At 40.6% G+C, this 24058-nt stretch overlaps 1 protein-coding gene across 8 annotated transcripts in view; it reads right to left on the reverse strand.

The window, feature by feature from the left end:
* LOC147015374 (uncharacterized) overlaps window positions 1-24058 on the reverse strand; it is a 44739-nt gene that overhangs the window by 17356 nt on the left and 3325 nt on the right. For 3 of the 8 annotated variants that reach the window (XR_015050311.1, XR_015050312.1, XR_015050310.1), the window contains exons 3-8: window positions 17959-23250; window positions 16338-16834; window positions 14288-14472; window positions 11772-11919; window positions 4046-4206; window positions 975-1018 (exon numbers count right to left, since the gene is read on the reverse strand). Coding sequence is in view for 3 of the 8 variants with exons in the window: in XM_085850044.1 (XP_085706170.1) it covers window positions 975-1018; window positions 4046-4206; window positions 14288-14455 (373 nt within the window). In the remaining 5 variants the exon portion in view is untranslated. The remainder of the gene's footprint in view (window positions 1-974; window positions 1019-4045; window positions 4207-11771; window positions 11920-14287; window positions 14473-16337; window positions 16835-17958; window positions 23251-24058) is intronic. The other 5 variants (XR_015050314.1, XR_015050313.1, XM_085850044.1 and 2 more) reach the window with 5 other exon arrangements.

Genomic DNA, 24058 nt, shown 5'->3' on the forward strand with positions numbered 1-24058 from the left:
AGTCGGCCCCACCGAACATCCAGAATCTAGATCGTGCTTCTCGGAGAACTCCGAAAAGGCACGGGTCCCTTACAGGACCGTGAATCGCCAATAATTCGGCCGCGTGGAATAGGGTTAATTGCCAACTTCAATATACCTAAGCATCCACGTGGCAAAGCTACCGGGGAATTCACACCCTCGGCAACAGAACGAACCATTATCGTGCTCGAACCGTGCGTAACCCGAGCGGATGGTTACCAAGACCCATCGATCCAAATGCACAATTTACCGTTTCCCAATTTCCCAACACGCACCGTGCTCAGCCAATCAAAGAAGCACAGAAATGAGCAGAGAAACCAGAAATGGTACATTCAACAAGAGGGAATTTATTTACAATGGGGGTGGAGTTCGAGGTGGAGTTCAGTGAACAGCTGCAAGAGTTCAGTGAACGGGTTGGGTGCAAGAAAAATGAATTGATCCCAATTGCATGATTGCTAAAATGCAGCATTTCACTGCGAATGAGCAGGTACCATGTTTGAACACAAAAAAACACCACCTCTTCACAGACTTGGGGAAAAGGAAGTTAACAATGTACTCTGACCTTCCATAACTGAAAAGAGAAAGCAAAATAAAATTGTGAATGGAGCCAGTGGATGCTGGTTGCATCATTTCTGGAAGCACGGCTGTGTCGCTGATGCGGTTCCCCCCATTTCCACTAAGCCAGTACTCATTTTTTCCAACCTTGGAAGGATTGCAGGCTGAGTCAACTCAGCTGGTGTTGTTTAACAGCATGACGGGTTCAAATTCAAGACCGTAACATCTTAAGCCAGCCACCTCAACCGTCGAGCAACAACAGGCATGGAAAGAGGAAATTAACATTACAAACTAAGGAAACATAAGCGGCAAAAAAAAATCAAAATATAACGGGATTAAAATGAAAAGCTTTAGAATTTATAAAAACCAACAAGGCACTGCCAAAGTGACGAAACCCTTACCGACACCGCTACACGTGCTGTCTCTGTCTCTCTCTTCTCGAACCCTAGAAAAGAAAAGGAAAAGAAGGAATGAGGGAATGCAAAGGAAAAAAAATTCAAACAAATAAATTAAGGGAAGGAGGGGTTAAACTAATAGGTGGGAAGGGTAGATGGGATGGAAAGGAAAGGAGAACAAGCAGCACATACTGTAATCCAAACAATATGATTTCAAAAATAAAAACTACAGGTGAATTTCTGACACGTCTTCATAGATTCTACAGACTTGGGGAAAAGGAAGTTAACAATGTTTCGCATCCTCACTTCGTAACAAGCATTCTCACTTTTCCCACACACCATATTCCAACAAACGTGTTGTTACGTTGAAAGGGGGATAGCTGGATTGTTGTAAGAATAGTATGGTCCGTGTGTTTCAAGTGGGTTAGATTGCCATGTAGCATGGGCCTGTCAGAGAATAACCTTGAGATTCTCCCAGCAGCACTCCTGTAGAATGCCAATGATTAAAACAATCTCAGCTTTGAAGTCCACACACTAATCAGGTTTCAACAATTTCATCTTCTGAAGTCCACAGCCACATGAACATTGATATTATCACATTAACTAAAAAAACATCTCAAAATGCAAAGCCCAAACTAAACTTCATGAAAAACAGCTATGAAATGAACAAAAAAAAAAAAAAGAGTAAAATCTATTAATTAGTGTTCTCCATACTCTCATAATAAAGGTTTGTTGAAAATTTAGTGACAAAACCTCAAATGGTAAAAACGTTATGGCCTGGCCAGACGCACTGAGGGTTAAATGGTAAATAAAGAAACACGGAAGCGAGAACAAAATCCACCCATCTCACACTGACTCGCAGCACTCCCAACCAGGGGGGATTTACCCTTGGCGATCGCCTGCGACTGACCCATGGCCCACGACCCAATGATGGCCATATTTTCTTTTTTCGGACCACTATATGAGCTTGACCTTCAACATTTATGGATAGAGTGTAAATTAAGAAAACGTGTCCCCATCTACAATCGATCCAGAAAACACATCATCATGAAAATTGGAGAAAAATTATTTAACTTATGATCAAAAGTGTTTTTTGTTGATTCAGTCACAATCGTAAAAACTAAGGTCAAGGACATCAAATATCAGGTGCACAACTTCAGTGCAGGTACACTATTATGATGCAAGATCATCTTGGAAGGCCAAGCAGTCTTTTTGATTCCGCATTGGCAGAATTGAACAATGACAAAAAAAAAAAACGTTTTTCTCCAGAGAGCTATTTGACATCGACCTTAACTCTGAGGGGTATGATGTAAAGTATGTGTAAATGCGTCTTGCTCTATGCCATACAGTGAGGGTAATTTCACTCTGATTGGACAAATCTCAGTGGAGTTTTGGTGAAAAATGTTAAAATAACTATAATTGGGTCATAACCTTCAAAATCAGGTGAAGGTCCAAACAAATTACGTCAACCCCACATACTTTTTATTTCCATTATTAATGGTAAACTTCATTCCAAATCTTCTCAGGAATTGACAGTTTAAAAAAAAAAGGAGACAAACCCAAATGGTGGTTTAATATCCCTCAGAATGTTAGATCTTGACCTTTAACCCAGAGGGGTGTGATGTAAAATAAGCATTTTAAACATCATACCCCTCTGGATGCACCTTGCACTAGGATATCTTGGGAGGGTAATTTCGTTCTGATCTGACAAGCCTTAGTCAAGTTATGGTGCAAAATGTTAAAATGACTATAATTAGGTCATGACCTTAAAATTATGTCATTGTCAAAAAGTCAACCTCCTTTACCTTCTATTGACATTATTGATGCAAAATTTGATTCCTAAAGTCCCAGCCAGCTCAGAGATACAGCTTGGAAATTGATACAGTTCGGAAATTGTGATTGTTGGGAATGAGTGAAGGATGGAAATAAAATTTAAAAGATGTGTAAATTTCTACATTGTGGTTAAGTACTCGTCAGTGTCCAATAAGCTCTGTAGTACCATTAAACATAGGTGCACCCATGGGTGCTCACCTGGTAGCGGCTGGATAATATAACCAGGGAACCACTGGCAAGCATGGATTTTCCACAAAATATATAATGGCGAAGAAAGTAAATACCGATGGATTTATATTTTAATGGCATGATAAACTTTGGGCCCTCACGGGTGATAAAGATTGTGGTCAGATTTCATAAAAATTGTGTTTGTGGTTTCGGAGAAGAAAGGAAACATATTTTGGGGGACAACCACCTCCCCCCCCCCCCCACCTCTGTGGACCACAATTTCGTACATCACGTGTGTATAAGGTGATCGTCGAGTTTCATCGGAATTGTGTGTGCAGTTTCTGAGGTGAAAGCAAATACCTATTTTGGGGGGTAACCCCCCACTCCCACCCCCACCCCTCCCCACTTGCGCACTCTTACGTTCCAATTTTTCTAATGTCATGAACAAGCTTTGGTACATCATGGGTGATGAAGGTTGTAGCCCAGTTTCATCAGAATTGTGTGTGCCATTTCTGAGAATAAGGGAAATACCTTTTTAGGGAGATAACCCCACCCTCCCCCCCCCCACCTGTACATTCTCTCCATAAACACTCTCAGACCTGATCTTCTTCAATGCTGTGAACAAACTTTGGTACATCATGGGTGATGAAGGTTGCTGTCACGTTTCATCAGAATTGCATGTGCAATTTCTGAGAAGAGCAAATAGCTATTTTGGGGGCAACTCCCATATACCCCTTTAGGACCTGATTTTTTAAATGCCGTGAACAAACTTCAGTACATACATGGTGATGAACATTGTGGTAAACTTTCATCCAAATCATATGTGTAGTTTCAGTGAAGAAGTTGCAAGTATTTGTTGACGGATGGACGGATGACGCACATTCCATAAGCTCCCCAGAAACACGTTCCAGGTGAGCTAAACATTGGCGGCACCAATTGTCGAAAGAAAGCCGACAACAGATATTTTAGCCCCCAAGGAGGAAGCGTAATAAACACCATTTACACTAAAAACCAAAGAGAAACCAATCGAGGGATTGCTGAGAAGAGTTTAAATGGGCTTGGTTATGTGGAGGTACCTTTCCAAAGACTGTGAAAGCTGAACACATCGTGCTTTCTCCTTCTCTAACACACTTTGTGTCAGCACATTCGCCACAAACAGAGATTTATTCATCCTCTCTGTGATAATGCGTGATGATCTTTCCAGCTTCAACTGTGAATCAAGCTTGTGCAGAGCAACCTGCCATCGGCACACGCCATTAGGGTCAACCCCATACTTAAACAGGTAAAGTATGTTTGTTCTTCACATTTTCCTCCCAGCCACAGCAATAACACAGAAAATATTGTTCTACCAACAATAAAGACAACAAAAAGGATTCCTCATCAAGTGCTATCCCAAGCTGTACAACCAACGACTGTTCCTTTTTCGATTCTAAAACACCATTAAGGAATATAAATGGAAATATATTTTACGGAGATAAGCCAGGAAAAATTAAAGACCAAAGTGGAGAATATATCAAGAATTGAGCAAATGATTGACATGAAATCAAGAAAATAAAAGATAACATTAAATTTTCAATTGAAATGAAACCCACCTCATCGAACTTCCCGATTTATGCTTGTAAGAGCATTTGTTGTCAGCAAAGGGAAAGAAAAAAACATAGGGGCTATTGCCCCTGGGCAATATGTGTAGTTTCATCTTGGCACCTGGTAGTGGCTGGATAAGATATCCAGGGAACCACTGGGAGGCACGGATGACCCACAAAATATGCAATGGAGAAGAAAGTAAATACCTATGGATTTTTTTTTTTTTTTTTACTGCCATGAAGAAACTTTGGTATATCACTGGTGAGAAAGGTTGTAGTAAAGTTTCATCAGAATTTTGTGTCGTTTTTGAGAAGAAAGCAAATATCTCCTTGGGGTGCAACCGCCCCCCTCTCCCCTGTAGACCCCTTCAGACCCCCAATGTTATTGTTGTGAACAAACTTTGGTACATCACAGGTAATAAAGGTTGTGGTCAAGTTTCATCAGAATTGCATGTGTAGTTTCTGAGAAGAAAGCAAATACTTATTTTGGGGGGCAACACCCGTGGACCCCCTTCGGGCCTGATTTTTTTTTTTTAGTGCCATGAACAACCTTTGGTACATACACGGTGATGAACATTGTGGCAAAGTTTCGTCGAAATTGTATGTGTAGTTTCAGAGAAGGAGTTGAAAGTATTTGTGGACAGACGACGCGCCATCCCATAAGCTCCCTGGAACTATGTTCCAGGTGAGCTTACAAGAATGAAAACCGAGAAACTACTGACCTTTTCAAAATGAATATGTTTTGAGGAAGCAAGTGAAAATTAACAATTGGTATAATTCTAGAACATCGGTTACTTTACCTCAGCCACCAAAGGTGAACGGAGGTTATGTTTTCACCTGTCTGTCTGTCTGGATGTTTGTGAGCAGGATATCTCTAAAAGTTATGGATGGATTCGGACAAATCTTGGTGGGTGGGGCAGGTTGGGTGTTTGACAAGGACTAATTGATTCGATTTTGGTGATTTTTGGATCAGATACTAGAATTTTAAAAGTGATTCTTCATCATTGAGAGACAGGGCCAAAAACGGTATTTCAAAAAGTTGTGGACATGTTATGACAAAATGTGATGGATGACTTGGATAGGTGACAACAGCAAGCTGATTAAATTTTGGTTAAGGGACATTGTCACAAAAGCGGGTCAGGTAACGGTAAAGAACAAACTCAAAAATCAACTTTCTTTGATATTCTCGAAATAGTGCTTGAACCCCTTATAAGGCCTAGAAAAATGTTCAAATGATGTCAGCAACGCAGGATCACCATAAGGCCTCTGCACTGACTGGGCAATATATGCTTGATAAAAATTATATCGGGCAGTCTTTACCGTTACCTGACCCGCTTTCGTGAAAATGTCCCTTAAGGTCGGGGTGCAGATCTGGCCTATCAGTGGGACACAAAATGTAAACTAATCAGCCTGGTGGAGGTATGTGACCTATCGAGTGCCGTTCCAATTTTGTTTGCGTTTGATCCTCACATTTGATTAGATTTTGGTAAAGATGCTTTCCTTGGATAAGGCTTTTTTTAAAAACACTAATACTACTATTACTGTTGCTACTGCTACCACTACTACTACAACTTCAATTATTCCCACTTTCTTGTGGGGTTGATACAAAACCTTTCATCTTGGCAAAGCTACTTAGTGTAGTAGATCGGAGAAAAATCGTGCAAATTATGATACAAGCATCAAATTTGGCATTTCTGTTCTGCAGGGCTTTCTGATCAAATCTGCCTGATTGGCCATTTCAAAATCCAAATTTTGAAGAAAAAAAAAAAAAAAAAAAAAACTTCAAAAAAATTTGAAGTCACACCTGGCTGAAATTCTTGAAGCGCAAGTGAACATCCCAGACAGAGAACCAAGGGGAGATGCAGTCATCATCGATGGCTGAGCACTTATGAATGTCCTACCTTCACGCACTTCAAAGATATTTGATGACTATGCTTAAGAAGACATCATCCCAAAGGTGGAATCCTATGGTGCCAGGTACGAGAGGGTGGACGTAGTGTTTGATGTCTACAAGAAGTCAAGTCTGAAGTCTGAGGCAAGGTCGAAAAGGGGGCAAGGAATCAGAAGAAGAGTGACAGGAACCAGTAAGACCCCAAGTAACTGGAGAAGCTTTCTTCGAGATGCAGCAACAAGACTGAGCTGTTTCACTTCCTTGCGGAAAAGATGTGTGAAGCACAGATGACAAGCACAGTCATTGTCACAAAAGGAGAAGATGCCATTAGCAACACAAGGAAGTCACTGGATGCTGTGTCTCCATGTTGTCATGAAGAAGCTGACACTCAAATATTTGTACACGTGAGGGATGCAACGACGGATGGTAGCAAGTCCATTATCATTCAGGTAATGACATGGACGTACGAGTCATAGCAATATCTGTACTGCCATCCTTACAGGAACTAGGTCTTGAGAACATGTGGATTGCCTTTGGCCAAGGAGCCAAGGCATGATGGATTCCAGTCCATGAGGTAGTTTCTGCAATAGGGCCTGAGAAAGCTCGAGGGATCCCATACTTCCATGCGTTCACTGGATGTGACGTCATGTCTGCCTTCCGCAGTAAAGAGAAGAAAACTGCATGGCAGACTTGGAACATCTTTGATGATGTTTCTGAAACATTCACCAATCTCAGCCAGCATCCAACATTGATTCGTGATCTTGACTTTTTTGAAGTTTTTTTTTTTTTTTTTCAAAATTTGTGTTTTCAAATGGCCAATCAGGCAGATTTGATTAGAATCCCCTAAGAACAAATGTGCCAAATTTGATGCTTGTATCATCATTTGCACGATTCCTCTCAAAAAATTGCTGTTATCTGCCCCACTAACTGTCAACGAGTGATCCGCAATGAATGGAAATGGCGTTGAAAATATCATTTAAGAAAAACATAAAGGCATCACAATTGACAAGGCCCGTACAATCCATCATCATGTCTCCACTCCAAGTCACCAAGGTGAACCAGACTCTTTCGCTCATAAAATATACCTTCACAACCTTTGACAAAGTTACATTACCACTTCTTTTCCAATCTCTGGTTCGACCAATCTTGGAGTGTGGCAACTTAGTAGGGTATCCCAGATATGCAGTAGAAAGCAATAAATTGGAGAAGGTACTTGCAGAGAAGGGCAACTAAAATAATCCCTACCACATACCATCTCCCTTACCAATAGAGACCAAGACACCTTAACATGTATTATCTAAGTTACAGATAATACATGTTAAGGTGAGACCAGGCAAGGTGAGACCAGGCAAGGTGAGACAATACAGGTTTTCAGGACAATAAAAGGACCTGACCGCATAAACACCCAGCATCCCTTCACTCCTGCAATTACCAACTCCATCAGTGTCATCCCATGAAGGTGTTGAGCCTAGGTATAGGTTATTTCTCAGAAGCAGTTTTGTCAATCAGAGTGATCAAGGATTTGAACAGCCTCCCAACTTCCTTGATTGAATCCATATCTGTAACAACTTTTAAAAATAACTTGGACAAATCTTCGAAAACTGAAATCTTCACCCTGCATTGGTTGCCAGTATACACTCCTTCCTGGTTTAAAACCACCAGGTACCAACCAATGCAAAACAACCAATACAGAAGAGTGGACAGGGATTCACCATAGGATATCGCACATTGATGATGCTCTTTCACGAACTGGCTGGTGAGGCCTGTTTGGCTGAAGATTATTTGGACAGGAATTCTTAATGTGTTCAGGAGGCCAGAACTCTTACACACATTACATGAAGGATGGAGATATTAGAAGAGATCGGTGTAGTTTTCATTGAATTACGAGGACATATCAACACATGATGTGGGATTTGACCTGGGAATCGAGCCACCTGATTGGATGGAGAAGGGTGAAGGAGCTCCTTGTGAGCCAACGGCCATCTATATGTAGTACCCAACTGTACAGACATCCTTCTTCAGTTGGGTTACTTTTCATTTGGCAGTTCATGGTAGGATTTGCACTCCGGTCACCGTAAAACCGTTCATTCCGCAAAATGTACTAAAAGCACAAATAAATCTGAAAACCCACTCCGTGGGAGCACCTCCTGTGTAGCTGCCCTCCGCAGGGCAGCTCACCAGATGACGGGATTGGGGAAAAGTCTTCGTGACCCCCACTCTTTGACAACAGGAGGAAAACCACGGGATTACCACGGGGCGAGATCATGGCGGGTGGTGACACCTAATATTGGTCTGGTCTCTCTGATGATCACAATGTCCAAGGAGTTCCTGTAGCTTTGTCCAATAAGCTGACTCCAATGATAAATGAGGTAACACCGGTCAAGGAGCGTATAAGGAGACTTATGATTCGTCATTCCTTGGGAATAATTTCCCTGGTCTCTGTATAGGATCCGACTGAGGCGAATGATCTCACTGTGAAGGAGGCTTTCTATGCCACACTCGAGTTTGTGGTTGATCAGTGCCCCAGACGAGATACTCTTCTAGACTTGGGGGATTTCAATGCATCAAATGGAAATGATCAAGATGGTTATGAGACATGTTTGTCCCCATAAGTCTGGAACTGTGAACCTGAATAGCACTATGTTCCTTGAATTTGCAAGAAGTCATGGACTTAGGGTGGCTGGTTCATGGTTTTAGCGCCCACAAGGTCATCGCTGGACTTGGTATTCCAACGCTGGTGGTGTGGCAAAGGAGATTGACCATGTGCTCTTTGATGGCCACTGCAAGGTGATCCAGAACTACAGGGTTTACCGGAGTGCTCAGTCCCTCAATACCGACCACAGGCTTGTTGTAGGAACTCTGAAGCTGCAGCTTAAATCCTGGAGAATGGTACCATCCCAGCCAGGCTGGATATTGGCAAGCTCAAGGATGAGAGGGTAGCTGAGGAGTTTGCGCACAGGCTGAGCGGGGATTTGGGGGTCTGGGTGCTTTGGGGAATCCTGAAGAGTTATGGAGTGCCTTCAAGACCACCGTCCTTGATGTTGCCGGTGGATGTCTTCGAACTCATCGTCGCACGAAGAAGAATTTTGTCTCTCAAGGGACAATGAATAGCATTGACCAAAGGCCAGGCTGAATGGCAGAGCTGAGCTGTTCAGGGAGCTGAGGCATTAACTATACGTGCGCTAAGGGTGGACAAGGAGGCGGCAGAACATCACCTCTGGTCAAATGATTCGCGTCCTGCTTGCAGGGGAATTCGTGCATTGCATTCCTCCAAGCCCGTCCCTCGGTGTACTGCGATGAGAGCGGAGGATGGTGGGCTCTTGACAAAGGAGTCCCAAGTGAAAGCCTGCTGGGCTGGTTACTTTGAGCAGCTGTGCCACACTTATCCACCAGCTGTTGAGTTGGATGTCAGGGGTGTTGCTATCCAGATTGCCGACCCTCTAACAACTGTGATCTACCTTAGTTTGTGGAAACAAAGGCTGTGGTGGACCGGTTGAAATGGGGTAAAGCTCCTTGAATCTGTGGCATCCATGCTGAACTTCTCAAGGCTGATGTCCTTGCATGCAGTTCTGCGCTCTTGCAATGTTGTACTCATGTCGTTGCATGCAGTTCTGTGCTCTGCCTGGAACACGGGCATCATCCCAACTGACTGGAAGAGGGGCCTTGTTGTTCCTCTCTGGAAAGGGAAGGGTGATTTCCAGGACTGTAACAACTACCGAGGGGTGCCACTGCTCTCAGTGCCGGGCAAGGTCTTTGCTCGGATAATTCTTGATGGGGTTCGCCACCATCTGCTTGAGCACCAGCATCCAGAGCAGTCAGGCTTTACATCAAAGAGGTCAATGATTGACCGTATCCTTGCTCTTCAGGTCCTCACCGAAAGCAGACAAGAGTTTCGGCAGGGGCTGCTTTGCAGCCTATGTTGATCTATGCAAAGCGTTCGATTCATTGAATTGGGATGGCCTCTGGGGGATTCTTGGTCTTTGTGGGGTGCCACAAAAACTGATCAATGTGATGTCTGAGCTATACTCTGGTACTGAGAGTGCTGTGAGATGTGGTGCTACCATCTCTGACTTAATTCCAGTTGTTAATGGAGTTCATCAGAGGTGTGTACTGGCCCTGACATCAGAGGTGTGTACTGACTGGATTTTAGGGAGGATGTCGGAGAGATCAAGCTGTGGTGCATCGTTTGGGAATGTCAAGATCTCTGACCTTGATTTCGCCAATGATGCAGTCATCTTTGTGGAGACTTGATATCCTTTTGGGGGCCCTCAAGGTGCTGAATGAGGAGTCAGAGCCACTGGGATTACGGGTTTCTTGGGTCAAAACGAAGATCCAGGCTTTCAAATACATCTTGGATGCTGCTATCTTGTCTGTACCTATTTCTGGTGAGGATTTTGAGGTCATGGAGAGATTCAATTACATTGGCAGTGATATTCATGTCTCTGCTGGCTGTGAGTCAGAGGTCAATAGTTGGGCCTGGGAAGTCATGAATTCACAGTATCATGGGGTGTGGCACTGCCGGTACCTGTGCGGGACGACGAAAGTCCGAGTCTTCAGATCCTTGGTGCTTCCAGTCATGCTCTACGAATGTGAGACTTGGACTCTGACCAGGGATCTGCGATGGCAACTTAATTCCTTTGGTACCAGGTCTCTTCAGAGAATCCTTGGCTATCACTGGTCGGACTTTGTGTCCAACGAGCAGTTGCTGAGAGAGACTCAAATGAGATTTGTTACCTGCATCATCCATGAGCTTCAGCTGCGGCTGTATGAACAAGTGGCTCGTTTTTCTGATGCCGATCCTGCTCACCAGGTTCTTTCCGCGAGGGAACCTCGTGAGTGAAGAAGGCCAATGGGCCAACCATGTTCCTCATGGTTGCAGCAGGTTTATCAGCATCTCAAGGAGATGGGGATGGACCAGGCATCTGTCTTGGTTATGGCCAGACGAGGCCCCTGGAGTACCGGCGGAAAGTGGATGCAGCGACGCGCTGCTCCAGCGCATTCTCCCATACCTGACCTGACCTGATTGGACGGGGACATTTAAAAAAAGACTATCCCACAATTAAATCTCAATATCAAGTAAAATCTTTACTTAGGATGACTGTTAAGTGGATATGTATGATGTCCCTCTTTCAATGTAAGAGCATGTAGATAACCATGCAAATCACATGAAACATTAAAAAAATTCCTTGACTCTTAATAACCCCAAAATCACATTCAAAGGATTATTTACAAATGTGGTCAAAAGCAAATCATACGGATTGATTCGGTGAACCTATTTTTTATAGTTCATCGGTGGAACAAAGTCAAACAATGAAAAAGGTGATTTACCTCGAACTTCCCCCAGAACTGTATTTTCCAGTTTTAAGTTCTCTTCAAATTTATCGGCCTTATCACCTAACAATTCGGCCAGGAAGGTGTAATTTTTTCCCATCTTGTGCAGTTTGAGCTGGAGCTCATCATTGGTCTTATCTTGTTCCTGCCACGGGATTAAATCATCAATTTGTGCATACGGGATCTGCATACTTTCACAATGTATGTAGTTACGTACATGAGCCACACATGTATGTAGATGTGATCAAAGAGATGAGTATGCATGGCAAATCATGATGTACCTGCATACATAGACAATTGCACTTGAACAATGTGCACAGCACATTCATGGATTGACATAGGTACATAAACTATGTGCATCATTGTATAACAGGCAGACATCAATGCTGAGCATTCAGGGTATCATGCACCAATCTGGATAATGCGAAACATATATGATGCATTCAATAAATAATGCACCTTTTATGGATGATTTTATGGGGGTTCCCCTTCTCCTCAAGTCATTTCCCATCCCTGCTCATGATTTTTTAAACTGCATTACCCCTCACGAAGCACACATCTCACTTTCGAGGTAATTATGTTTTCTCCATGCTCCCTTCCACTTATTTTGCAAGAACTTACCCTCGCCAAAGGATTCAGAAAGGGTGTTGCATTTGAGTCCGTTTGCTTGTCTATTTGTGTTTGTCAGTTTGTTTGTCTGCACAGAACTTTCATGTTTTTCTCTGAAACCACTTGTCGGATTGAGACGAAATTTTCACAGTTGCTGTGACTACATCATGTAGAATGTTTCAATTATAATTATGTCATAGGTCACGTGATGTGGCAGCCATATTGGAAAAACGGAAAAACTTTGGACCTCTGTGTCTTTGAAACCCTACCAAGAAAAAAATTGAAACTTGGCACATAGCAAGTACTCTTCATGGGGAATGTGTGGTTTTTATAACGTCATAGGTGCCCTCGTTATGATGTCATAATTGCATATGTAGAACGCCACATCTGATCTGTATGAAAATTTTTGAGGGTCTTCTCGGTCCAAGAATAAAATAAAATGGTCCAAGATTCCGGGATAAAATGGTCCAAGAAAAAAATTTCATGACATCATAGGTTATGTGATTTGGCAGCCATATTGTTTAAATAAATAAATAAATAACTTCAAAAATCTTCTTCTCTGAAGTGGCTGAACAAATTGAGGCGAAACTTTACATGAATGACCACTTCTCCATAAAGAACAAAAGGTTCACACATATGATGTCATTGGTCACATGTTTTAGCAGCTAATGATGTTGGATTTACCCTAAAACCTATAAAAAAAATCTTATTCTCCAGAACGACTGGACAAATCAAGGGGAAACTTCACACAAGTGTTCCCCAAGCCATGGGTGTACAATTGGCAGATAGCAAGTACTCCTCATGGGGAATGAGTGCGGTATTTTATGACATCATAGGTGCCTTCGTGATTATGTCATAATTGCATATGTACAACGCTACATCCGATCAGTATAAAACATTTTGAGGGTCATCTCGGGATAAAATGGTCCACAAAATTATGTTGATGACGTCATCAGTCATGCGATTCGGCAGCCATATTGTTTTTTTGGTTTTTTTTTTTTTAATCTTCAAAAATCTTCTTCTCTAAAATTCCCACATATGATGACATAGGTCACATGGTTTGGCAGCCATATTCGATTTACCCTAAAACCGATAAAAATACACCACTTAAAAGAAGTCCTGGCAAGTGTTTGCAATCTCGGATTGCTCTTTTTCTTGTTACATTGCTTTTCCTTCCTCTTCTTGTTGCGTTTGAGCTTGTATTCAGCTTCTTCACACCTCTCCCCCTCCATAAATTGCTATCATTCATCTCTCACCTATTCTTCCTTCAAGTGTCCTTCTGTTGTGCCTCTCTACCATACTGTTGATGTTCCCATATTTTTACTATGCTCTTTTTCTTCTGTTTACTTCTGCATGTTATAGCTCTTCCACAAGCCTCAACTTTCTGCACAAAACATGCACATACATGGACGATGTGAAAACAAATGGAAACAGAATATGTGGGAACATGAAGTCCACCTTCATAGTTGAGTTCCAACAAAAATAATGAACATACAGTACATGCACGAAATAAAACCATAATTATACATATATGCATAAACAGACACAAACGATGTACATTAATGGATGGCATACAGCTACTGATGAAAGCGTGCAAGACTTACAACACCTGGACAATGTGTAAACAAAGAGGATATACCTTTATGGATGATACATTTCGACCAGTTGTTCCCAAACTTTTTGGTCCACAGCCCAAAATTTTGAAATCGCATTCGCCTCACAATCCAAATGGTACCAGTATCGCCGATAAAATTTTTTGGAGAAAATGCTTTTGACCTGAAAACCCCCTCAAAAACCAGGACTTTGAGGGGGATTTTCAAGATTGGGTCATGACCCTGGGTTTGGGAACCCCTGATAAAGACAATGTGCAAATATAGATGTGCAAACACGGATGATGTACATACACGGATAGCATCTTTCAAATGCCGGTTTTCCTCAACCAGCTTCTGCTCTTTCTGTGAAGCATTCTCAATGATGACTCCATGCTTTTTCTCAAACTCATCAAAAAGCTTGTTTTGCATCGCTGCCATTTCCCCCTCATGCAAACGCAGTGTGTGTTCCTGCTTCTGCATTGAAACAACGAAGTCACCTGCATATCAACAGAAAGAAACAGAAACATCATGATAATATTCAAACTGAGGTTTTTTTATTATAATATGCTTGGAGAAACCACAATGTAAGTTATATATTATAGCGTCAGTTCAAAGAGATATGCCAAAGCAAACAACAAATATCTTCCTAACTATAATGCTACAAAAGATAGTTCTTACTTGATGTATTACGATGCTAACAATTTGTATGGATGGGCTGTCTCAATCTTTGCCTGATGGAAAGCTCAAATGGGTTAAAGATAAATATTATGAGAGTTCTACAAAACATTGTTATCTCTTCTCAAAAATAATTGGATAGAGCAGAAGTTGGGTATTATTTTGAGGTCGATTTGAAATATCCAAAAAAAACTTCACAAGAAAAATCGAGATCTTCAATATGCACCTGATAAAGAAAGTCCGAAAAAGGAATGGCTCATCAACAATCATTTTTTACTACAAGCGAGAAACCAACAGAAATATTACTCACTGCATTATATGATAAAGAGAAGTATGTTTTACATCAAAGGAATTTAAGACTATTTATCTGCTGGGTGGAGAGGAAAGAAAATTCATAGAATTTTTAAGTTTGGACAAAGTCATTTGTTAAAGACCTACACTAATTTTAATATGAAAAGGAGAACAGAAGCAAAAACTGATTTTGAGAAAGACTTTTTATAAATGAATGAATAATGTTGTATTTGGAAAGACGATGGAAAATGTTAGGAAAAGACAAAACATAAGACTTGCTACATCTTGGAAACAAGCATCAAAATTAATTAATAAACCAAGTTTTCAAAGAGCAGAGGTGTTTTCAGAGAACTTTTGTGCTATTCAAATGAATAAAGAGAGCATTGAAATGGATAAACCTATTCATATAGGAACATCAATTCTTGACTTTTCAAAGTTGGTCATGGATGACCGCTTCCACAACAACTTAAAGAAGAAATATGTGGATGGAGTTAACCTACTTTATATGGATACAGACAGTTTTATTTGAAAATCAATATGGAAGATAATTATAAGGATATGTCTCAGGATTTTGATATTTATGATACAAGCAATTATAAATCATATAACAAACTATTCTCCACAAAAAACGAAAAAGGTTATTGGAAAGTTTAAAGATGAATTTTGTGGAAAGATAATGAGTGAACTTGTGGGATTGAGAGCAAAGGCTTATGCTTATAAATATATTGATAAAAATATTGAAAAGAGTGATAAAAAGTTAAAGGCAGTAAAGAAAAATGTAATCAGACACAATAAACTTTAAACATTATTACAACTGTTTAGCCTTTAAGAAAGGAGAGTAGAGAAAAATGAATGCGATAAGAAGTTATAAACATCAATCATATATAGAGGAGTTAAATAAAAAAGCATTGGGGGCTTTTGATAAGAGGTTTATTTTAGAAAATGGAATAGGACAGCCAGCCTCCCTTATGGATATAAATGTCAATATATTTAAGAGGTATAAGTGTTAAGATATAAATCAGTGTCAAGATATTTAAGAGTTAAGATATTTAAAAGACAAGAATAAGGGTCAAGATAAACAGAATATTTTTTTTAATGGGGTTGGGGGGTTTTAATGGGCTACTGTCACCTTTTTTTACTAATATATAAATAATATAACCAAGCAATAACCAAACCAAAGAGTGGAGAAAATTACAGCCTTTGTATTTAAATGGAAAACAATGAATGTGAGGTATATCAAATTAGCCTTATTGAAGAAAACAAAAGTAGATAAAACAAATAAGTGGATAAATTAAAATACAAATAAGTTAGAGGAGGTAAAGAAAATAAATATCCTTGAATGGACAGAAAACTTTAATGGTTGTCAAGAAATCAATGGAAAAATAATTTACTACACCCTCAAAAAGATCTGCACTGCTGACACTCCGACATCCTGAGCGAGCCGTTCGTGCTCAGACATCCTGAGCGAGCCGTTCGTGCTCCGACATCCTGAGCGAGCCGTTCGTGCTCCGACATCCTGAGCGAGCCGTTCGTGCTCCGACATCCTGAGCGAGCCGTTCGTGCTCCGACATCCTGAGCGAGCCGTTCGTGCTCCGACATCCTGAGCGAGCCGTTCGTGCTCCGACATCCTGAGCGAGCCGTTCGTGCTCCGACATCCTGAGCGAGCCGTTCGTGCTCCGACATCCTGAGCGAGCCGTTCGTGCTCCGACATCCTGAGCGAGCCGTTCGTGCTCCGACATCCTGAGCGAGCCGTTCGTGCTCCGACATCCTGAGCGAGCCGTTCGTGCTCCGACATCCTGAGCGAGCCGGTCATGATGAGCATGATCCCAACTGCATGAAAAGTTACAAGGTGCCTATGGAGATGGAGAATGTCCTGAAATGTTCCAAGGAGTTCTACGAACAGAAAATGAAGGCAGCCACTTAAGTATCCATTATGAAGTTCTTCAAAAAAAAATCCCAAGCGAGTCAGCCTCCAATTAATTGTCTGAGCCTTCAACCTCGACTGGACAGCCTGCCACACCTGAATAAGCCTGCCACAAGCAAAATGTACTGTATCCAACCCCAATCATGACAACACTTATTGAAAAGAAATTCATTTTAATGTTTATATTTGTTATACATTTTATTTACACAGTTTGCTGTTTTTTTTGCCCCTCCTCACTCCCCCACCCCTCCTTGCTCCCGCCACCCATCCTGCCCCCCCTGCTCTGCTTCATCGTTACCCCACCCCTCCTCTCTCCACCCTACTTCCTTGCTCCCCCAGCCCTCCTCTCTCTTTCCCCTCCTCCCTCTTCACTCTCCCCACATCTTCACTCTCCCCCCTCTCAGTATTCCTGTCAGCGAAGCGGCAGGTTGTATTTGCTAGTAATAATAATAATAATAACAATAATAATTAACATGAACCACCCCCTGTGTAGTGCTTATTTAAACAAAACATTTCTTAAGCCCACGTGTCCCTACTTATTAGGCCAAATTCAAAAAAAAAAATACCACTTGATCGTCTGGATTTTATAAAAAGGAAGGAGGCCCTTTATATATATATATATATATATATATATATATATATATATATATATATATATATATATATATATATATATATATATATATATATATACATATATTTTATTTTTTTTCCCCAAAGTGGCCACAGGCTTTTCGTACTCGACAAATCATGTACCCAGTTGTTTATGTATGACAAATCATGCATGACATGCCAGTTGTTTACCTCCCCACCCCCCAGAAAAAGAAATTACATGAGTCATGCACCAGACATGTCAGTTTTCAACCCCCAAACAAATATGACGTGCGTCATATACCTGACACATCACGTACACCCTCACTAAGCCTATTATAAATACAATCCACAGTTCAAAAATATACAATAAATGTATAGCGGAAGACAAAAAAAACTGCACACTTCGTACATCTTAAAATGATTGACTATGCCATCTTTCTATATAGATCTGCAGTAAACATTAAATACACAGATTTGCATATGTGGGATGTGGACTCACCAACGCTCCCTGGTCCAACTCCGCATGAGTATAACAGGAGAGAATATCACATGGTGAGCATCGCCCATCAAGAACTGTTCTCACAAACCACCGGCCCATGACTTTAGTTCCCTGCCGAATTTGCAAACAGATGTAAACCGTCTTCAAAATTAAGCTTAAATCATGCAAATGATTTGGCACGTTCACACAATTTGTCTACATTCTACAGCCGTTGCACAATTTGCTAGTTTTAAAACCAGTTGTATTTTGCATCATTTTAATCAGAAGCATTAAACTGCAGTGGCTGCGATGAAACTTGCGTATGCAGGCATGTACACAGATCAGTATTGCTCACATATCACACACAGAAATGGAAAGCGGCAGTGAACGGAAGGCGGCAGTACAGCTCTCGGTGCAGCATCTCAGCAGAAGCTATAAAAACCCAGCAACGACATTGGGAAAATGATCGATTCAAAGAATGCTGCAAGAGTCGTACACGAAGACATAGAGTTTTAAGTGGTGCAAACCGCTTCCATATTTAGTCTGTCCTTCCTTCCATCAATACTTTAATAAATGAGGAACCTTTCTAATCCACCATGTTTCCTTTGTTTCTAGTTTGTTGTTGTTTCGTTTTTCATGTGTTGTTGTTTAGATTTTTGTGTTATTGTTTGGTTTGCATCAGGACAGTAAGGTCACCCCACCTGTTAAGGGAAATAACCATCAGCCCCATGGGACCGCTTCACTGCACAGCTTCTGGCGGACACAGGTGCAGTTTTTTTTTCTGGATGTTTGACAGAATAACGAATAATAAAAAAGAGGCGGGTTCAAAAAAGGAAGCGGGAGGGGACGATAAACTGGTATTTTTAACTTATCTGGAATTTACATTCCAGATAAGGGATTGTCATCGCACTCTGTGCATCTGTCCATCTCCTTTTTCGACTTCTCCGGCCAAACCGCTGGGCCGGTCCAGCTGAAATTTTGCAGCAACATTCCTCGCCTGATGGTAATAGGAAATTCAAAGCTCATTCTGGTCACATGACTAAGTAGGTCAAAATGGCTGACTTAATAAATTTCTTCAAACATCTTCTCCAAACCCACCAGTCAGGTTGCTACCAAATTTGGGTTATAACATGAGGAAAGGGTCTTGATGTTAAATTGCAGAGGCCATGCCATTCACATGACTGGAAATGTGTCAAAATGGTGAGCCCGCAAATTCCTTCCAAAATCTTCTTCTTCTGATCCACCAGTTAGAATGCTACCAAATTTGGGTTACAACATTTGGCCAGGGTAGGGATGTTAAATTGCCAAATTCATTCTAATCACATGACCGGAAGTGTGTCAAAATGGCGGTCACACAGATTCCTTCCAAAATCTTCTTCTGACATGACAAGTGACCCGTATTTTGTGGGTTTGACCCATTTTCTTTCTTTAAACACGCGGACCCATTTTCATATCATTAAAACGTGTATTGAATCATGGATGGAAAGTATGAACAATTTCAAAAACCCAATGTTTAGTTTCCATTCCACTCGCATGGATTCACACACACAGTGACAGATCTGTTGCGATTTCTAACTGATATACAAGGTACCGCTCTCGTCTGACTCTATTGGCTGGGTGATATCATGAGCTTTACCCAACTGAGCAATTCCTTCAATCCTCATCTGTACGCATCATCACTTCCACTTGTCTACCATTTGGCATCACCCTCAATCAATCGGTAGGCCTATTTGCTTTCCAATTCACTCTTCGACTTCTTACTGTGATATTTATCGGTACTTTTGAGTAGTTTGAATGGTAGGATTCGATTCGGATTGTTTATATTCGTATCCAGGGTGTCCACAAATTCCCATTCCAAATTCAAACCGTAATTTAAAAAAATGAATGAAATGGGATCCAATGATGCAATTTGATGCTTGTGAATGAACGAACATTTCTCAAAGTTTTATTGTCAAGTTTTGTAAACATCATTTATCATCATTTGGTTTCTAGAAAGCAGCCAACACCGCTCTTTATTGTGGGGACGCAATTTGCAGTAAATGTGACGTCACGTATCACAGGCGACAAATAGAAATGGAAAAAGTAAATAAAACTTTGAGAAATTGTTGTGTTCTTTCTTAGGTGTTATATTCTTTCCAAGTATGTTGTTGTTCAATTGCCAGATGTTGAGAGTTTGTGAGGAAGATGATGATGCAAGGGAGAAGGGCATGTGGAACGTGAGGGAGACGCCATCTTAACGGAGTCGGAGATATGTGAACATTACTTGCTGTGGAATAAATGGATTTGTGCCTTGCAATCAATTGAATTGTTTAGTTTCTGTTGAGCAACATAACAGATATATTCTTTGTTTGAGAAATGTGATGCATATATATGTTTGTATGTACATATGTATGTATGTCGTCTTACTTGGAACCTCCTGAGCATTACTGATTATTCAACCTCTCGAATCGCGTTTTTACCACGTTTAGTTAACCCTTTGCATGCTGCATTGTGTATGGCTGCATGGTTCCCTGTTAATTATTTTTTTCCGTAGGGCTATGAATTTCAAGTGGTATTTGCAAAAAAAAAACACAACTTGGCTGTCAAGTTAGACGAATAACAAAAATTAAACCAAAAAAAATTATTTCAATTATTTTTATCTCGTCGCAAATCTGCGACCGCAGCATGAAAAAGGTTGAAAAAAAAACACTTTCGATTCCTACCAGCCCATTTTTTGTCACCTTCAACTTGCCATGTATGCTTCTTCTCTCGACCCATCTGTCAGAATGCTTCCAAATTTGGGTTACAACATTAGTGCAGGGTCCTGAAGTTAAATTGCAGAGGTCATGCCAAACACATGACCGGAAGTGTGTAAAAATAGCGGTCTTCATAAATTTTTTGGAAAATCACGTAAATTCCTTCAAAAAAAACTTCTTCTACATCATCCAGCAGTCAGAATGCTACCAGATTTGGGTTACAACATTAAGCCAGGGCCCAGATAAGCTACAGGTCCAGTGGTCCTATTTTTTTATTTATCATTATTTGGTCTTACATTGACATGGGCTCACTACTTGTACATGGCCCTTGCTAGTCTGTACATTCCTACCTGTTCTAAGGTGATATCGAACCCCCCACAATGTAACAACATTTTGTGCTTTGTTTAAATCCATGGATCAAACAGATAAATTACACTAATGCTATTGAACTCAAAATTACAAAAAAAAGACAATTTTACTTTGTCACATCTGCCGTAAGTTGATGCATCACAATTTCTACAAAAGTAGTACTTACACTCACACATTGTACATACATTTCCTTGTGTGTGAGTAACCCTTGTAAACAAGTACTGTAGAAATGGAAACTTTTGCATGATTTTATTTTTGCGCTGAGCGACATGAAAACTCGTTCGAGCGTGATTAATTTCACAGATCGGGCACAAGACATATCAATCTCAACAATGTTAACCATGTCAAATGCAGCAAACATTGATATTACTTGGGAGAAAATAACTTGCACTGCAACCAGAACTTAAGAGAAAGAGCATCAAAATATTTTATTAATCATCAGAAACTAAGGATTATGAGGCTGGTGGAAACAAGGTGTAGCGTAGAGGTATAATTGATACAAGTACCAAAGTTAAGAGTGCTAACCAACAGATCAAGACTTTTGCAATTTTTCTTGCATGACTCATTTCTGCAACCTACTTTTTATGTACTAAGAGACTGCATCTGTGCACACTTCAGCACGCATGGACCACATATGAATGTGAGGCAAGGCAACACGCATGCGGATCATATCTTTCAGGGATGATGGTGTACAGAAACATACATGTGTGTGCTGATAGCAATGGCAGTGAATGGAACCAATGAAATACGGATTGCAAAATACAGTGGGAAAGTACAATAAAGCACATCAAATCATTTGCCCATCCGCACAACGCAGTGGGAGACGGAGTTTTGCTAACGCTTAAGTGTGTATGTGTGTCTGTCTGTCCAGGCCATAACTTTTTTTTTTCTTTTTAGCATTTGAGAAATTGTCATCAAATTTTCAACAAGCCTTTATATTTGTGAATATGGAGAAGACTAATTATCCCCACACTTTTTTCTTGAAAAATGGAGACCTGATTGTAAATGGCTACATCTGTTCATCCCTCACGCTATCTCCTCAAAAATGGTTGTGTATAAATTCACCATTTCATTATTTTCAAAGTCAATGTTTGAGATATTAGCCATGAGTGCTTTTCTTCCATGCACAAACTGGAACACTGCTGAACTCATCCAACAGATATGTCTCCATGAAGAAACACTTACAGGATGCTTTGCTTCCAATTTGCAACTACCAAGAGAGAAGCACATATTTTATCTTCAGCCAAACTCCTGACTTCAGCTAGTTTGTGTTGCCTTCAGTGATTTATGTTTAAGAAAATACTTAATTTGCATTGGAGAAGAGATTGCTGATTACACCTTTCACTTTTTGGGAAATCCTAAAGTTGCAGAAGGTTACACGTGTCAACGAGAGTTTGTCGCAAAGTTTGACTGCTGGGTTTGCAAAGTTCACAGTTTGTAAATTTGTAAGAAAATGGCAGTGGTTCAATTTAATTGGAGTTTTACGATTTCATTTCTCCTGATCCTCACAGACCTCTTGCTCTCTCCGACGAAGGGCAGACCACTCTTGTATGTAGCTACGTAACCTATATTCCCTATTTTAAAAATCATGGGACATGGAACTTAATTTTAAAGAGACGTGGTTCTCAGCTCAGATTAAACTAGAAAGCATCTGAAAATGCAAAGCCCATCCACTTTATATTCTGACTTATTCTGTATACCAAGCCATACCTTTGACTTTTTGACGAAATTCTTAATTTGGCTTCTCCATAGTCTCATAATAAACCTTTGTTTAAAATGTGATAAGAAAAGCTCAAATAATAAACATTTCAGGTCAATTGGATGAAAATTGATGATTTTATGTGACCCTGACCTTTTGACCAAATTATTACTTTGTCTTCTCCATTTTCTCATCATGAAGCTTTGTTGAAAATTTGATGACAAAAGCTCAAATGGTGAAAACATTATGGCCCAGACCATAAAACAGTAAAATTACCAGTAAAACAGGGACTGTATACAGAAGAAAAGAAAATAGGAATGAACTATTAATGTGGTGTGGATACAGAACATACATGATGGGCGAAATGCCTTCTTCGATATGATATTCAAATAACTGACCAAATACAGCACTGGAGTATCAGGAGGAATCCAAACAGGCAAAGATGGAGTCATCAGAGGGAACCTGGATCAGATTCGGGTTTCAATTGCAGATACTCCTCCACCCTCAAACCTATTCAGGTGCAGCCAAGTGAACTTTATTCATAAACTATTTGCAAGATTCACCCCTCCCATAGACAATGAAAAAAGAAAGAAAGAAACCATGCACACCAACATAAAAAACACACATACTCACACACACACACACACACACACACACACACACACACACACACACACACAAAACAACAGAAAGCACCCACACCCCCACTCACACCAGAAATATCTTACAACCAAAGAATGTAAAAAGAAATCCACCAGCACAAAAATCAATACACTGGCCCTCTATTTATAATGAAGATCAACTTCCAGGAAACACTAATGACACACTTCTGGTTTAATTAATTCTTATTATTATTTTTAAAAAGATATTACCCAATATTTGTAATGATCATTTCACACAACTTCCAACGCTATTGGTTTCCATGAAAACCAACCAAACTTAAACAAGAGATTACAATGACATCCAAAGACATTCTTACATGACCGAATGAGCCTGGCGTTTGCTGAGTAGTTAGGGTGGTGGCTTGGGATCCTAGATGAGCCTGACGTTTGCTTAGTAGTTAGGGTGGTGGCTTGGGATCCTAGATGAGCCTGACGTTGGCTTTGTAGTTAGGGTGGTGGCTTGGGATCCTAGGGTCCTGAGTTCAAGGCTTGTTTCTCCGCTGAATTAATACTATGGGGTTGATTCAGCTGTCATCCTTCCGCGGTTGGTGAAATGAGTACCAGCTAGTGTACTGTAATAAGGGCACTGCATCAGTGGCATAGCTATGCCCCTAACCAATGATGCAATCAGCAACCAAAAAAGCTGTACACGATGG

This window comes from Eptatretus burgeri, chromosome 12 (genome assembly GCF_056783735.1).
Source record: "Eptatretus burgeri isolate ZD-2024b chromosome 12, Ebu_testis_v1, whole genome shotgun sequence".
NCBI lineage: Eukaryota > Metazoa > Chordata > Myxini > Myxiniformes > Myxinidae > Eptatretus > Eptatretus burgeri.